The sequence below is a fragment of the Scyliorhinus canicula genome, chromosome 2, assembly GCF_902713615.1.
Source record: "Scyliorhinus canicula chromosome 2, sScyCan1.1, whole genome shotgun sequence".
NCBI classification, from domain to species: Eukaryota; Metazoa; Chordata; class Chondrichthyes; order Carcharhiniformes; family Scyliorhinidae; genus Scyliorhinus; species Scyliorhinus canicula.
In genome coordinates this window covers 95,357,294-95,371,490 of record NC_052147.1, presented here as the reverse complement: position 1 = coordinate 95,371,490, position 14,197 = coordinate 95,357,294, and the positions used below count along the sequence as shown (strand labels likewise).

The 14,197-nt window shown below is 40.1% G+C and overlaps 1 protein-coding gene across 1 annotated transcript in view; it reads left to right on the top strand.

Moving 5' to 3' along the window:
* rad51 (RAD51 recombinase) overlaps positions 1–14,197 on the top strand; it is a 131,276-nt gene that overhangs the window by 109,678 nt on the left and 7,401 nt on the right. The window contains exons 7-9 of the mRNA XM_038783538.1: positions 4,374–4,487; positions 10,084–10,213; positions 11,774–11,895. Of these exons, the coding sequence (XP_038639466.1) occupies positions 4,374–4,487; positions 10,084–10,213; positions 11,774–11,895 (366 nt within the window). The remainder of the gene's footprint in view (positions 1–4,373; positions 4,488–10,083; positions 10,214–11,773; positions 11,896–14,197) is intronic.

Here is a 14,197-nt window from a genome sequence, read left to right as displayed (position 1 = left end):
AAATTGCCCCTTGATTGGAAAAAATGAATTGGGAACTCTAAATTTATTTTTAAAAAGATTGTGCTAACAGTGTTGAGCAGTGCTAAGAATTTGGAGAAATGAACAAAATTGTGGTCAAAAAGCATTTGGTGGAAGGATGTAGCAAGACAAAAGTTTATGGAGTTGCTGTAAGTGGATCCAAGATAATTGAAAGCTCTGCCTCCAATGGATCAGCAATGGAACACTGAAGGCAAGATTCAGAGGACCGAAGAACATGGGTTGACGTGAGTTACAGAATTAGGTTTATGACTGAATCTGTAATCAAGGACATTGCATATGAATCCCAAATGTTGGAGAACAAAGGCCCAAAGAAAGTTTGCATGGATAAGGGTGATCAATAAATTGAACTTCCTGTAGGACATAAGGATGTAAGAACATAAGAACTAGGAGCAGGAGTAGGCCATCTTGCCCCTCGTGCCTGCGCCGCCATTCAATAAGATCAAGGCTGATCTTTTAGTGGACTCGGTGAGCCCATAATCCTTATTCCTTTATTGTTCAAAAATCTATCTATCTTTGCCTTAAAAACATTCAATGAGGTAGCCTCAACTGCTTCACTGTGTAGGGAATTCCACAGATTCACAACCCTTTGGGTGAAGAAGTTCCTAGTTTCACCTGCCAGTGGAAACAACCTCCCTGCTTCTATCTTATCTAGTCCCTTCATAATTGTCGATGTTTCTGTAAAATCCTCTCTCATTCTTCTAAATTCCAATGAGATTAGTCCTAGTCTACTCAGTCTCTCCTCATAAGCCAGTCCTCTCAACTCCGCAATCAACCTCCTCTGCACCTCTTCCAGTGCCAGTACATCCTTCCTCGAGTAAGGAGACCAAAACTGTGCACAGTACTCCAGGTTTGGCCTCATCAGCTCCCTATTCAGCTGCAACATAACCTCCCTGTTTTTAAACTCCATCCCTCTAGCAATGAAGAACAAAATTTTGTTTGCTTTCTTAATTATAATAATAATCTTCATTGTCACAAGTAGGCTTACATTAACGCTGCAATGAAGTTTGTGAAAATCCCCTAGCTACCACATTCCGGTGTCTGTTCGGGTTCACCGAGGGAGTATTCAGAATGTCCAAATTACCTAACAGCACGTCTTTTGGGATTGTGGGAGGAAACTGGAGCACCCTGAAGAAGCCCATGCAGACATAGGGAGAACGTGCAGAGTTCACACAGACAATGACCCAAGCTGGGAATCGAACCTAGGATCCTGGAGCTGTGAAACAACAGTGCTAACCACTGTGCTACCATGCCGCCCTTGCTGGATTTGCAAACCCAACTTTTTGTGAATCATGCACAAGGACATCCAGGTCCCTCTGCGCAGCAAGGACAAGATGTGAATGTATATCTTTGTGTGAGTGATAGATTGTGATGACTAGAACTCTGTAGAAGGGCTTTTAAGGATGTCAATTTTCAGTCAATTGAAAGATGCTTCAGAGTTTTTAGCTGTGGTAAAGGTAGCCAATTCTGTTTGTAGATCCAACTTCGTTGACCAGAATAAAGCTGGTTTAAGGTGGGGAAGCAACTGGTGACATACAATGCAGATATCTAACAGTGTGGAGTTTTGGTGGCAGATACTTGAACTTGATTTGGTTTACCCAGTATTGAATTTGATGAGGTTCTGTCTGGCTTGTCTGCAGCTTTGGGGTCAGGCAGTTTAAGAATTCAAATAGAGAAGTGATATTGAATGCTTTCAGCGCACATACAGACACTTAACTCGATGTCTGTGGACGTATTCTGAGGGACACATGCAAGTGAAGAGAAGGGAGGAACCCAGATGGAGCTTTGGAACACTCTGGTGGTCACCGTATTAGGCTAGAAGAAAAAGCCATTGTTAGTCATTTAGTTCAATAAGTAAAATGGGAACCACGCAGGAATAATGGAATCATTCTCTGGAGATGGACTAGGGGGATGGAGGTGGTGGTGGGCTTAACCATGTAGAATGTCACAGAGGTTAAGACAAGCAGTTCCTATTCACTGAGGATGTTGTTGGAATAGCAAAAAGTAGATGCAGGAAGGTATTTGAGAAGAGATATGCATAGAGCTGATTCTTGGAAATTGAAGAGGGCTTGATGATCTTCTGTAACAATTGAGTGGATTGGGATATCATTTTTAGGACAGGATGCTTGTTTTGAAGATTTCAGATTGGTGTCTAAGCAAATCATTCACAGTCATATTCGGGCAAGGGGATGGTCAAAATTGTGTTGACCAGGAGTTTGAAAGTGCTTTGGGTGTAATAGCTATGTGTGGTTATTTTACAAGACTTATAATTCAGAGACCTGGATTTATGATCCATAGACAAAAGTTCAAATCCTACCATGGCAGCTGGGGAATTTGAATTGAATTAGTTAAGTAAATCTAGAATTAAAAGCTAGCATCAACAAACTGCTGAATTGTTCTAAAAATGTATTTGGTTCACTAATATTCTTTAAGCAAATGTTATATTTCATTGTTGCCGCAAAGAGAAAATATATGGAGGTGTCCACACTCTGGATACTTGTAAAACATGAGAGGTTTATTAAGATGAAGTTTTCATACAATCAAAGATGGTGAACTGCCCAAAGCCCGCGCAAACACTCTGCTGACATTGCTACGCATCACGTGACACACAAACCAGCAGGAATTCAGGTTATTCTTTCTTTGACTATAGTAGGGCTTAAAACTTCGCAACAGAAAAGGTCAGAATGTATGAGCTAGATATCAAATAAAGATCTCTCTTTCCCACTTTCTTTACCATACCTATGGAGTTTTGATGTTTCACGTCTTTCATACATCTCCAATGTTGTTTTGCTGATGACAGTGTTTCATTGCATTGGTAGCTGGAAGTGTATTTCCAGCTCTGCCTCCCTTCCCACTTTCGTCGTCGTCCTCCTCCTCCCCGGCAACCACCTCATGAGTTCCTTTGAATTTTCCTTTGCTGTGCACGGCCATCCGTCCATGCAGCCTAAAGGGAGGGAATGTTGCTTCCTCCCCCTCCCCCACATCCATAGAAAAGTTATGCCACAGAATGAGGCCATTCAGCCCATCATGTCTGCACCAGCTGAAAAAAACAGGCCAAAGTTTCTAACCCCACCTTCCAGCCTTTTGTAGCCTTGCAGGTTTCCAGTGTCCACCTTGCTTTCTCACTACCTGCCGCTATCACCCCCACCCACTTTGGCAGTTTCTATTCCCAGCATCCACATTCAAAGGATCATACCAACTCCAGAGCAATGCCACCGCCAAACCCATTAGTCCATTCCTCTATCACCCCCAACATCTTGTTGCCAAGCGACAACACCTTCCCATGTAATGATAGGAGGTGTAACACCTGCCTTTTACTTTCTCTGTCCTCAGTGTCCAAGGCCCTAAACACTCCTTGAGGTGCTTTACTTGCATCAATTTAGCACACTTGTGTTCACTGCTCCCAATTAAGTGATCTGTACACTGTGGAGACTAAACAGAGACTGGGTTAATGCTTGTTGAACACCTCCACTCAATCCGTAAGCATGAACCTGACGTTCCAGTTCCTTGCCATTTTAATTCACCACCTTGCTTTCATGCTCACATGTCAGTCTTCTGCCTGCTGCAATGTTCCAGTGTAGCCCAATGCAAGCATGAGGAATAGCATCTCGTCTTTTACAGTCTTCTGGACTCCATTGTGTTCAACAACTTCAGATCCTGATTGTGCCCTCCCTTTTGATACTTTGTTTCCCCCTGAGTGCCATTCTGTTTCCATGCTTTTGCTTTTGTAGTTATTCTTGCCCTTCAATGCTTACTCTGAACCAATATAAAAGCAAAATACTGTGAATGCTGAAGACCTGGGAAAATCCCCCACAAAATGTTGGATAGAAACGGAGTTAACATTTTGAGTCCACTTGAACCTTCTGTCTCTCTCTAACCGATGCTGCCAGACCTGCTGAGTTTATCCAGCATTTTCTGCTTTTATATGCTCTGGAGAACTGCTTTGTTTCTTGCTTTGTTTCTTCACTGCAGCCATTAACATTTCCTTTGCCTTTTGTTCCATGTTTGTCATTTAATCTTTCCCGCCATCTGATTTATCCCTGACCTTTTTGTTCTTCCTAACCTTCTCCTGTCCCCCCCCCTTTTTGAACAAGATAAAATCTTCACTTTTCTACCTTTAGTTCTGACAAAGTGTCATATTAAATTCAACGTTACTATGTTTTTCTCTCCACAGATGCTGCCAGACCTGCTGAGGTTTTTATTGCACTTTTTAAAATCAAATTTCCAGCATCCACAATAATTTACTTTTATCTACCAATTTAGTGATTGCATATTTTGAGATGATATTGTGCTTAATACTTTTTGTGATCCTGTGTATCTTTTCCTGTATCTTTTAGATACAACCTTTCAGGAAGTGATGTACTTGACAATGTTGCATATGCTCGAGCTTTCAACACCGATCACCAGACCCAACTGCTATACCAAGCATCTGCCATGATGACAGAATCCAGGTACCAATTTGTTTAATGAGCACTTGTAAGACTGTTCAAAATCTCAGCTACTACATTAAAGTTAATTTCATTGGTTCCATTTGTTTTTGTGTCTCAGCGGTAATCTTGACCTATTAATTGTATTGAAATAGCTATTCCTCAAGATCACATGGAAAGGCTCATTTTCTACCAGAAAAAGTGTGGATCATTCAGATATTCAGTACATGGATTGGACTTGCATTTAAACCGTATTCTGCACACAAATCACTCTCCTGTTATCTTTTTGGTTCAAAGCCATACTGCTCTCTTCACATGAAAAATAAATATGTTCACATTGGGTCTGTGATATAGAAATAGCCTATTAAGTTCAACGAGTCTGTCGGTGTTGATGCTGCAGTCAAGCCTCTTCCCATTTTTTTCTGATCTAAGTCTGCAATCATAACCATCGCCTCCAAACCATTTCTGTCTCTGCCTTCTCCCTCAAATGATTGTCTAGCATCCCCTTAAATTTGCCTATTCTAGTCCATTCATCCACTGCCCGTGGTAGCGAGTTCTATATTCTTGCCACTCTATGGGTAAAGAAGTTCCTTCTGAATTTCTAATTGGTTTTCTTGGTGACTATCTTGTATCTGCTTCAAGAAGACCACCTTCATACCAGTGCCAAAGAAGAATCAGGCAACGTGCCTCAACGGCTACTGTCCGGTGGCCTTGACGTCTGTCATTATGAAGTGCCTTGAGAGGTTGGTCATGAGACATGCCAACTCTATATTCCCAGAATGCCTTGATCCACTGCATATACTCCCAGAATGCCTTGATCCACTGCAATTTGCATACCGCCACAACCGATCCACAGCAGACGCTATCTCCCTGGCCCTGCACTTATCCCTGGAGCAGCTCAACAACAAGGACTCCTACGTCAGATTCCTATTCATTGACCACAGCTCCACCTTCGACACCATAATCCCAGCCAAGCTCAGATGAAAACTCCAAAACCTAGGACTTGGCTCCTCCCTCAGCAGCTGGATCCTCGACTTCCTGATCCATAGAGCCTGTAAGGATAAACAACAACACCACCTTCACGACAGTCCTCAATACCGGGGCCCTGCAAGGCTGTGCACTTAACCCACTGTAATACTCCTTATACAAACGTGACTGTGTGGCAAAATTTGGCTCCAACTCCCATCTACAAGTTTGTTAATGACAGGACCGTAGTGCGTTGGATCTCGAACAACAATGAGTCAGAGCATCCTATCTGGCTGCATCACAGCCTGATGAAATTAAATGAAAATCACTTTATTGTCACAAGTTGTTGTATTTTATATTTTCCCCGCGTCTTGACTGTGATAGAGAAATACAAACATGATTCATTAGGTAAGCAAAACTGAACTTTATTTCCGAATTAGAACTGACTGCTAGCAGTAACGGCTGAGACTTTTGAAGTCGGAAGGCAGTCAGTACAAACTGCTGAGTCCGTCTCAAGTCTGCGATATTACAGAAAAAGAAGGCGATTCTTATACATTATAGGATCAAGATAACATGAATACAACTTGGTCAGGAATTTAATTGAAAGTAAAACATAAGTAATACTCGTTACAATGGCGTCACCTTGCTGACCTTTAGGGGACTGGAGTCTCATATCATTATCTTGTCTTTGTTTTAAGAACTGGACAAATTTGTTTACGAACAGGAAGAGACAGTTGTTCAGCTTGTTATTTATTGAGACTGCTTCTAGGATCAAGCCTTATCTAGACTCTCAGAGTCACCCAGTTCTCAGGACATGCTGTCTCTGTGTATTCTGTATCTGTGTCTTAGGTTAAATTCAATTGTACCAAGAAGACTTGACTAGTTTTCCCATCATGCCATTATTTGCTTCACACAATACCACAAAGTAGGCTTCAAATGAAGTTATTGTGAAAAGCCCCTCGTCGCCACATTCCGGCGCCTGTTCGGGGAGGCTGGTACGGGAATTGACCTGTGCTGCTGGCCTGCCTTGGTCTGCTTTAAAAGCCAGTTCTTTAGCCCTGTGCTAAACCAGCCCCTAATATGGCCCTGTGCTAAACCAACCCCTGGTATGGCAACTGCTCGGCCCAAGACCATAATAAACTACAGAGAGTCGTGAACACAGCCCAGTCCATCACACAAACCCGCATCCCATCCATTGACTCTGTCTACACCTGCTGCCTTGGGAAAGCGGGCAGCATAATCAAATACCACTACCACTCGTGTTATTCTCTCTTCCAACCTCTTTCATCAGGCAGGAGATGCAAAAGTCTGAGAACATGCACAAACAGATTCAAAAACAGCTTCTTCCCCACTGTTACCAGACTCCTGAACGACCCTTTTATGGACTGAACTGATCTCTCCACACATCGTCTCTATTGAGTAGTTCTAAACTCCGGAAGCTTCACCTGATGTCTGTGTTTATGTATTTACATTGTGTATTTATCGTATGTCCTGTGTTTTTACATGTATGGAATGATCTGCCTGGACTGTATGCAGAACAATTATTTTCACTTTACCTCGGTGCACATGATAATAAACACAAACCCAATTGATGGTCTCCACTTATGCTCTCCCAAATAAGAAAATATACACTCTCTTTCTCTCTCTCTCTACTCTATCAAAACCTATCATGATCTTTAAGCCATTTTTCAAGAGAGAAAAGAAACCAGCCTGTCAATTCTTTCTCCAAATGTCCACATACCCATGCGATTTTGCTGTTGTCCGTCTAAATTTTATCTGCACATTCTCCAGCCCTCTGTCCTTTGTATGATATGGCTAACAGAATTGCATGTGGTACTCGTAACTGTGATCTAACCCAAGGTTGAGTATAGGTTTAACATAACATCCCGTCTATCCCTCTAGAAATAAAGCTGAGTGTTTAGGGGGTGGCGCAGTGGTTAGCACTGCTGTTTCACGGCACAGAGGACCCGAGTTCGGCCCCGGGTCACTGTCCGTGTGGAGTTTTCACATTCTCCCGTGTCTGCATGGGTCTCTCACCCACATCCCAAAGATGTGAAGGGTAGGTGGATTGGCCACGCCTAATTGCCCCTTAATTGGGAAAAGAAAAGAATTGGGTACTCTGAATTAATTTTTTTTAAAGTGTTTTAAGTTGGCTTTTTTATGGGCTTGCTGACCTGTGGTACAACCTTTAATAAGTGATGTATTTATACTCTTTTATTCCCTTTACCCAGCCTAGACTTGCACCTTCCAAGTAATAAGTGGCCCCCATAGTCTTCCTCCCAGAATGTATGACCTCCCATTTATCTGTGTTGAACTTCATTTGTCAATTACACTACAAGTTTATTAATATCATTCAATTTGATGCAGTCCTCCTTAATATTGACTTTGCCCCCAATTTGCTGTCATCAACAAATTTAGAACTTACGTAAATTGTGAACGGTAGTGGATCTTGTGGAATACCACTCCACCTTCTACACTCTGAATTTATTCTCACCGTCTGATTTCTGACTTGAAGCCAGCTAACAATCCATTCTGTCACTTGTCCCCTGAATCCACATTCTCTGACCTTAATCCACCTTTTAATAATCCAGCTCACTTACATCTACATTAGCATTGTACACTCTGTTACCACCTCAAAATATTAAATAATATTGATCCAGCAAGATTTTCTCCTTTGAAATCTATGCTCACTAATTATTGCATTTTTATTTTAGTTGTTTTTTCTGTTCTCCTTTAGTAAGGATTCCATTTTAATAAAGACTCCATTGTTACAAATAAATGTAAATGTCAGAATAAATGTTTTAAATATGTTTATAAGTAGAGTTGAATTGGTGTTACTGTTGGTTCTTCAGCTTCTAAGACTTGAATTTGAATCAATTGTACATCATCTCTGAATTGCTCATTTCTAAACCTATCATTGTCATAGGTAAACTTTTATTAACCTAGTCCCCAGCGATTCCAGGCCTACAGCATTGCAATTTCCCTAGTTTGATACACATAGTCAATAGAGGTTAGTCAGAAAATACAAAACATCTAGTAGAGGAAATGTCGATATTACCAAAGTAGCCGATACTCTTTTAAGGTTGAATTCAAGATTGATTGATATTTCACTTAGCATCAGGTTTGGACTGATAAGTGACAAATAAAATTTGTGCCAGGCAATGACCATCTCTAACAAGAGACAAACTAACTTGGCAATCAAAAGTATTCTCATTGCTGAATCTCCAACCATTGATATCCTTTAGGTTTGCCATTGATCAGAAGCTTAGCTGCGCCAGCTAGATAAATACTATGGTTGCAAGAACATGTCAGATACATGGTATATTGAGGTGAGTAATTCAGCATCTGACTCCCCATACCATGTAGATAGTGGACAGGTTTTGGAAAGTCGGGAGGTGAGTTACTCACCACAGAATTCCTAGTCTCTAAATTAGTCTTGTAGCCACAGTATATAAAGGCTGGTCTGCTTAAATTTATGATCAATGGTAACCCCAGGATTTTGATGATGGTAATATCTTTGAATTCTTAGAGTGATGGGTAGATGCATATGGACACCGACTGCTTCAGTATATGAGGAGTTGTGAATGGTACTGAACACAATGCAGTCATCAGTGAAGATGCCACTTCTGATCTTATAATGGAGGGAAGATCATTCATGAAGCAGCTGAAGGTGGTTAAGCCTTGGACACTACCCTGAGGAGCTCTTGCATCACTCTCCCGAGGTTGAGATGATTGCTTTCCAACAACCACAATTGTCTTTTTTTTTGTGCGAGGTATGACTCCAACCAGTGGAAAGATTCACCCTATCTCTTCCCCTGCACACCGTATTCCCATTGTCTTCAATTTAGGGTTCCTTGATGTTGCAGTCGGTCAAATTATGCCTTAATGCTCGGGCAGTCACTTTGGTCTCTTCAATTCATGTTTGGACCAAGACTGCATTGTGGTCTGGAACCAAGTGACCCTGGTGAAATCCAGACTGATCACCGGTGAGCAGGTTATTGCTGTGTAAATCCTGCTTGCTGGCACTGGCAACTACACCTTCTATCACTGCTAATGACCAAGAGTAGACTGATGGAGCGGCAATTGCCTAGATTGGATTTGTCCTGCTTTTCGTGGTTTAGAATGCTGGGCAAAATTTCAAGTAATCTTCTGCCCATCTCATCTTTTAACTATTTAACTCATTACAGTGAGTGGTGTTGGACTACGGGGTAAGAGTAGAGGAGTGGGAATAATTTGGTAGCTCTTTCATAGAGCTGGCACAAGCACAGTGGGCTGATTAGTTCTATGAAGTTTCAGACCTATAGTCAGGAAGAAAGTATTCAAGGTCTTGGGGGCAGCCATTGCAGTATGTGCAGCATTAAATAATATAGACAAGCAGATCTTGCAGTTAGAGGGATAGGATCAGAAAACAAAATTTCAAAGTAACTAGATGCAGGGTTTTTTTTTACTCAAAGGGCGATAATTACTAAGAATTATTTTACAGACAGAGAGGTATAAATCAGTGTATTCAGAATTCAACTAGATTAAAGAATGCTGAAGATGAATTTTGATGGGAGAAATAATTTTTCCTTGTGTACTTTTGATATCATAGTGTCAAGAATTATGTAATGATTGCTGCATGCAATTGTTTTAAAACTCCTCTTTCCAATTGTAGATATGCATTGTTAATTGTGGACAGTGCAACAGCCTTGTACAGGACAGACTACTCTGGTAGAGGTGAACTGTCAGCAAGGCAGATGCATCTAGCACGTTTTCTACGAATGTTGTTGCGACTGGCAGATGAGGTAAGCCTTCTCAAATTTGTATTAATATTTTTTAACAACTTTGAATTCAGAGAGATATTTGTAAACCAAGGTTAAGTAGGAATTAGGCCAGTTATATGGTTTTTGGAGGGGGTGTGCGACATGTGTAGACATGTAATAAATGTCTGAAGGTAAAGGATAAAAGAAGCAACATGCACAGTAATATTGCTTTGAGTTGAGAATCACTGAGCAAGCTTTAAACATTTTGTGTGAATATTAAACCTTGTAGGGGGCAACCTCTGGGTATTGTGGATTCTCATTAAGTGGAATCCAAATAATTGAAAATATTCCAATCTGCAAAACGTTTCAAATGTTTTTTGTTCCTAGACTAGAATAGTTAGGGACGAGCTTCCAGGAATGTTCTTCAGAATCAGAAACATTTACAGCAGAACATAGGCTGTCTAATCAATGTTGCCTGCAGTAGCTCTTTCCTAGACCAATGCATCTAATTTTTAAAACATTTTTGCAGTTAAGGGGCAATTTAGCACAGCCAAGCCACCTACCCTGCACATCTTTGGATTGTGTGCCATTGCATCCAATTTTACAACCCTGTGTTCTCCCTGTAACCTTGTCTTCCAATTTTTCACATTTCTCCACTTTCATGTGATGTACTTTCTGCCTCACTAATTCCTGTGGCAAAGCATTCCATGCTCCAACAACTCTGCATAAGAACATTTGCTCTTAACCTCTGCTTACTCTGATTGTTGACTTTCATCACTAGCTTCCCATCAAAACCCATAATTTGAAATCTTCTGTTCTTTTATTGAAGTAAAGGACACTAGTGCGTAGGTGCACTAAAGAAATTTGATTGGTAAATTGCAGGATTCTAGTTATGAATTTGTATTAAAAACAGAATATGTTGGAAATGTTCAACAAATCACGCAGCATTTGGAGAAAGAGTCAACATTTCAGGTTGATGACCTTTCAAAACTGGTTCTGGTGGTCTGAAATATCATCTGTTTTTCTCCCCATAGGTGCTGCCTGACCTGATTGTTTCCAGCTTTCAGATTTACTTAAATTTGCAGCATTTTGCATTTGTATTAATTTGTATAATTAATCCAAAACCAAAGGGGCTTAACCGCTTTTAATATGCACATTTGACCACAGGGATTTGCAATAGTTTGCAATGCAGCTTCATATTGCATTCCATGAAGATAAATTGCAAGATTGGCACTACACTAAGAACACTGAAAAGTGTGATTCTACTGAAAATTCCATAGCCCTGTTTTCCAACAGTTCAAGTTTGTATGCTTTCAGTCAGTGGGAGGTGTCTGTAGGGTCTGAATTAATTGACACTATATCAGTTCTTACTCTTTCAAATAATGATATGTGCAACAGGGTTCTGTAATTTTGGGTTATTAACTCTGCTGGCAAAATTGTTGTTTGCTTTGTCTCTCTGGAATGTTAATATCTCTGTGTATATATTTAGTGGACCCAAAAGGGACATTAACTGAAAGAGAAGGATTGTGATTTCCATAATTTGTCTTGAGATTGGAGCAGTGTGCATCACACTTTAACATCTTGCACTTATTCTTCTTCTAGTTTGGGGTAGCTGTGGTAATAACTAACCAGGTTGTGGCACAGGTCGATGGGGCAGCAATGTTTTCTGCTGACCCAAAAAAGCCAATTGGTGGAAACATCATTGCTCATGCATCAACAACGAGGTAAGATGATTTTATAAGGTGGTGAGTGCTTGCTGGATTTATGAACAGACAGATGTGATTGCACAAAGTTGACAGGAAGATTTGCTGTTTTTCTGTGTTTAAACCGTTTGAAAATGACATTTCACATGTTTCAACATGGTAGAGTGAACTATCTGATTTAAAATTTGCTTTGCATTGTTCGCAATTGGGATGCATTTGACAAGTGCTTCAAATAAGAGCCCACGGTCTGGTTAATTGGAGTTGTTCAAAAAGACAACTTTGTTGCTAATGATTCAGTTTAATACACTTGCATAAGAACTAAATCAAAATTTGTATCAAATAATACATAAACTGGTCAAAACATAGTGAAAAGCGATAAACATAAAGGCATAAGAAATAAACAATTCAAAAATTCAGGAAGGGAGGAATTCAAGAACGAAACCTCGTCCACGAGGTCTTACTTTTAAAGGAATCCTATGGCCTAATCCCTCATTTACTCATTGGCTTCTAATTCTCAGCTGAAACCTCCTGATTTGTTCACATAGATGTCTGTCACTTAGAAAATGATTTGTTATTCAAGCATTGGCCATTTAAAAAAATTTACTAATGTCCATCAAATTAATTAAATGTCTACATGCACCCGCCACGTATGCCATTCCTACAAAGGTACGGTGTTTGCATTAACCTTGCTATGGCTAAGGTTTTGATACATTTTTATTACTAGATGTGCTGAAGAACAATGGTCTTGTTCATTACGAGAGGCTTTTATGCAACATTTCATGAAACAATGTTTTGAATTTCTGCAGACATAGCAGTGTTTTGAATTTCTGCAGACATGGCACCAAAGTTTGATAGTTTATTAATTATCTAAAACAATGATGGTATTCTCACAGTCAAGACATTTTTAATAATTTCACTCTTTAACTATGCATTCAATTAGCACCTAAAACCATGAATAAATCAATAATCTATCACACGTGTTTCTACATGGTAAAGTGGTCTGATTTAAAATTTGTTTTGCACTGTTTGCAATTGGAACGCATTTGATAAAGTCCAAGTGCTGTGAACCTGTCACCTTAAAGTTGTTCTCCCAATTATTAGTTTCAATTATTTGAGAATTATTGATCAAAATTCTCCAATTGTTTGACCACCACATAAACCCCTAACTCAAATATAGCTCTATGGATGTTGGTCACTCTGACACCATAGAAAAGTGATCAATTTTCGTGCTGGTGGCTGAGTGATTGAGTTTATTCACAGCTGAAATAGACAGAATGTTTAACTATAGGGGAATAGGCAAGAAAGTGCAGTTTGAGTGGCCATAGGACCTCCTATTGCGTTCATATGTGGACCGTGATGCTAAATTTAGGCAGCCTATTCATTATGGAGGATAGTAAGTGATCATTCACTTGATAATAGCTGGATGATAATTGAAATGGAAACCCAGGCAGTGTTTTCTAAATATTTGATCGAACTCTAGGACCTGTCTCCAGAGAATTGGAAGCCAACAGTGTACTAATAATCAAGCAAAATTAATGTCCCATTTGGAAAACCAGTGGGAATTACCTAAGTAGACCTGAGAGATAATGCACAGGGTTGCAAACGGTAGATATCTATGATGAATTTGGCCTACATTGCCACGGCTCAATATGACCAGACTGAGGAACAAATTTAGGAGATAAGTGTGGTATTAAACTTATGCTATTTTTTTTACAAATACACATAAATTACTTTTTTGCTAGTTAAAACCAAAACTTTATTTGCAGAACATGCAGTGTACACTAGGACTTGTGTGACTCCCAAGTGCTGTTATCCATTATTCCAAGAACTACATTGAATATGTAGTTAGATGTCTCCGTCTTATGACTTTAGTTTCCTCTTCTCCCCCCTATCTCGTGTTGCTTCTAATGTAACAGAAACCTTCCCTCCAATGTAAGGTCAGAAGTGGGAATGTTTACCGATGTTCAGCACCATTACTGAATCAGTCCGTGTCCATGTGGACAACGTTCAGTCTTGGGCTGATAAGTGGTAAGTGGCATTTGTGCTACATAAGTGTCAATCAATAATCATTTCCAGAAGAGAATATAACCACCTCCCATGACATTCAAGGGCATTGCCATTGTTTAGTGGAGTACGGGACATTGACATGTACGACTAATCACATGCTATGTTTTGCAAAAAAGTACTAAAGCTGTAAAAATGCCAGGGTTTTTAAAAAATATGACTCACTGTAACATTTCTTTGGTAGTTCCTGGAATAATAAATAACAGCAATAGGGAGTCACACAATGCCATTACCACTGCTGAATCTCCCAACTTTAAAA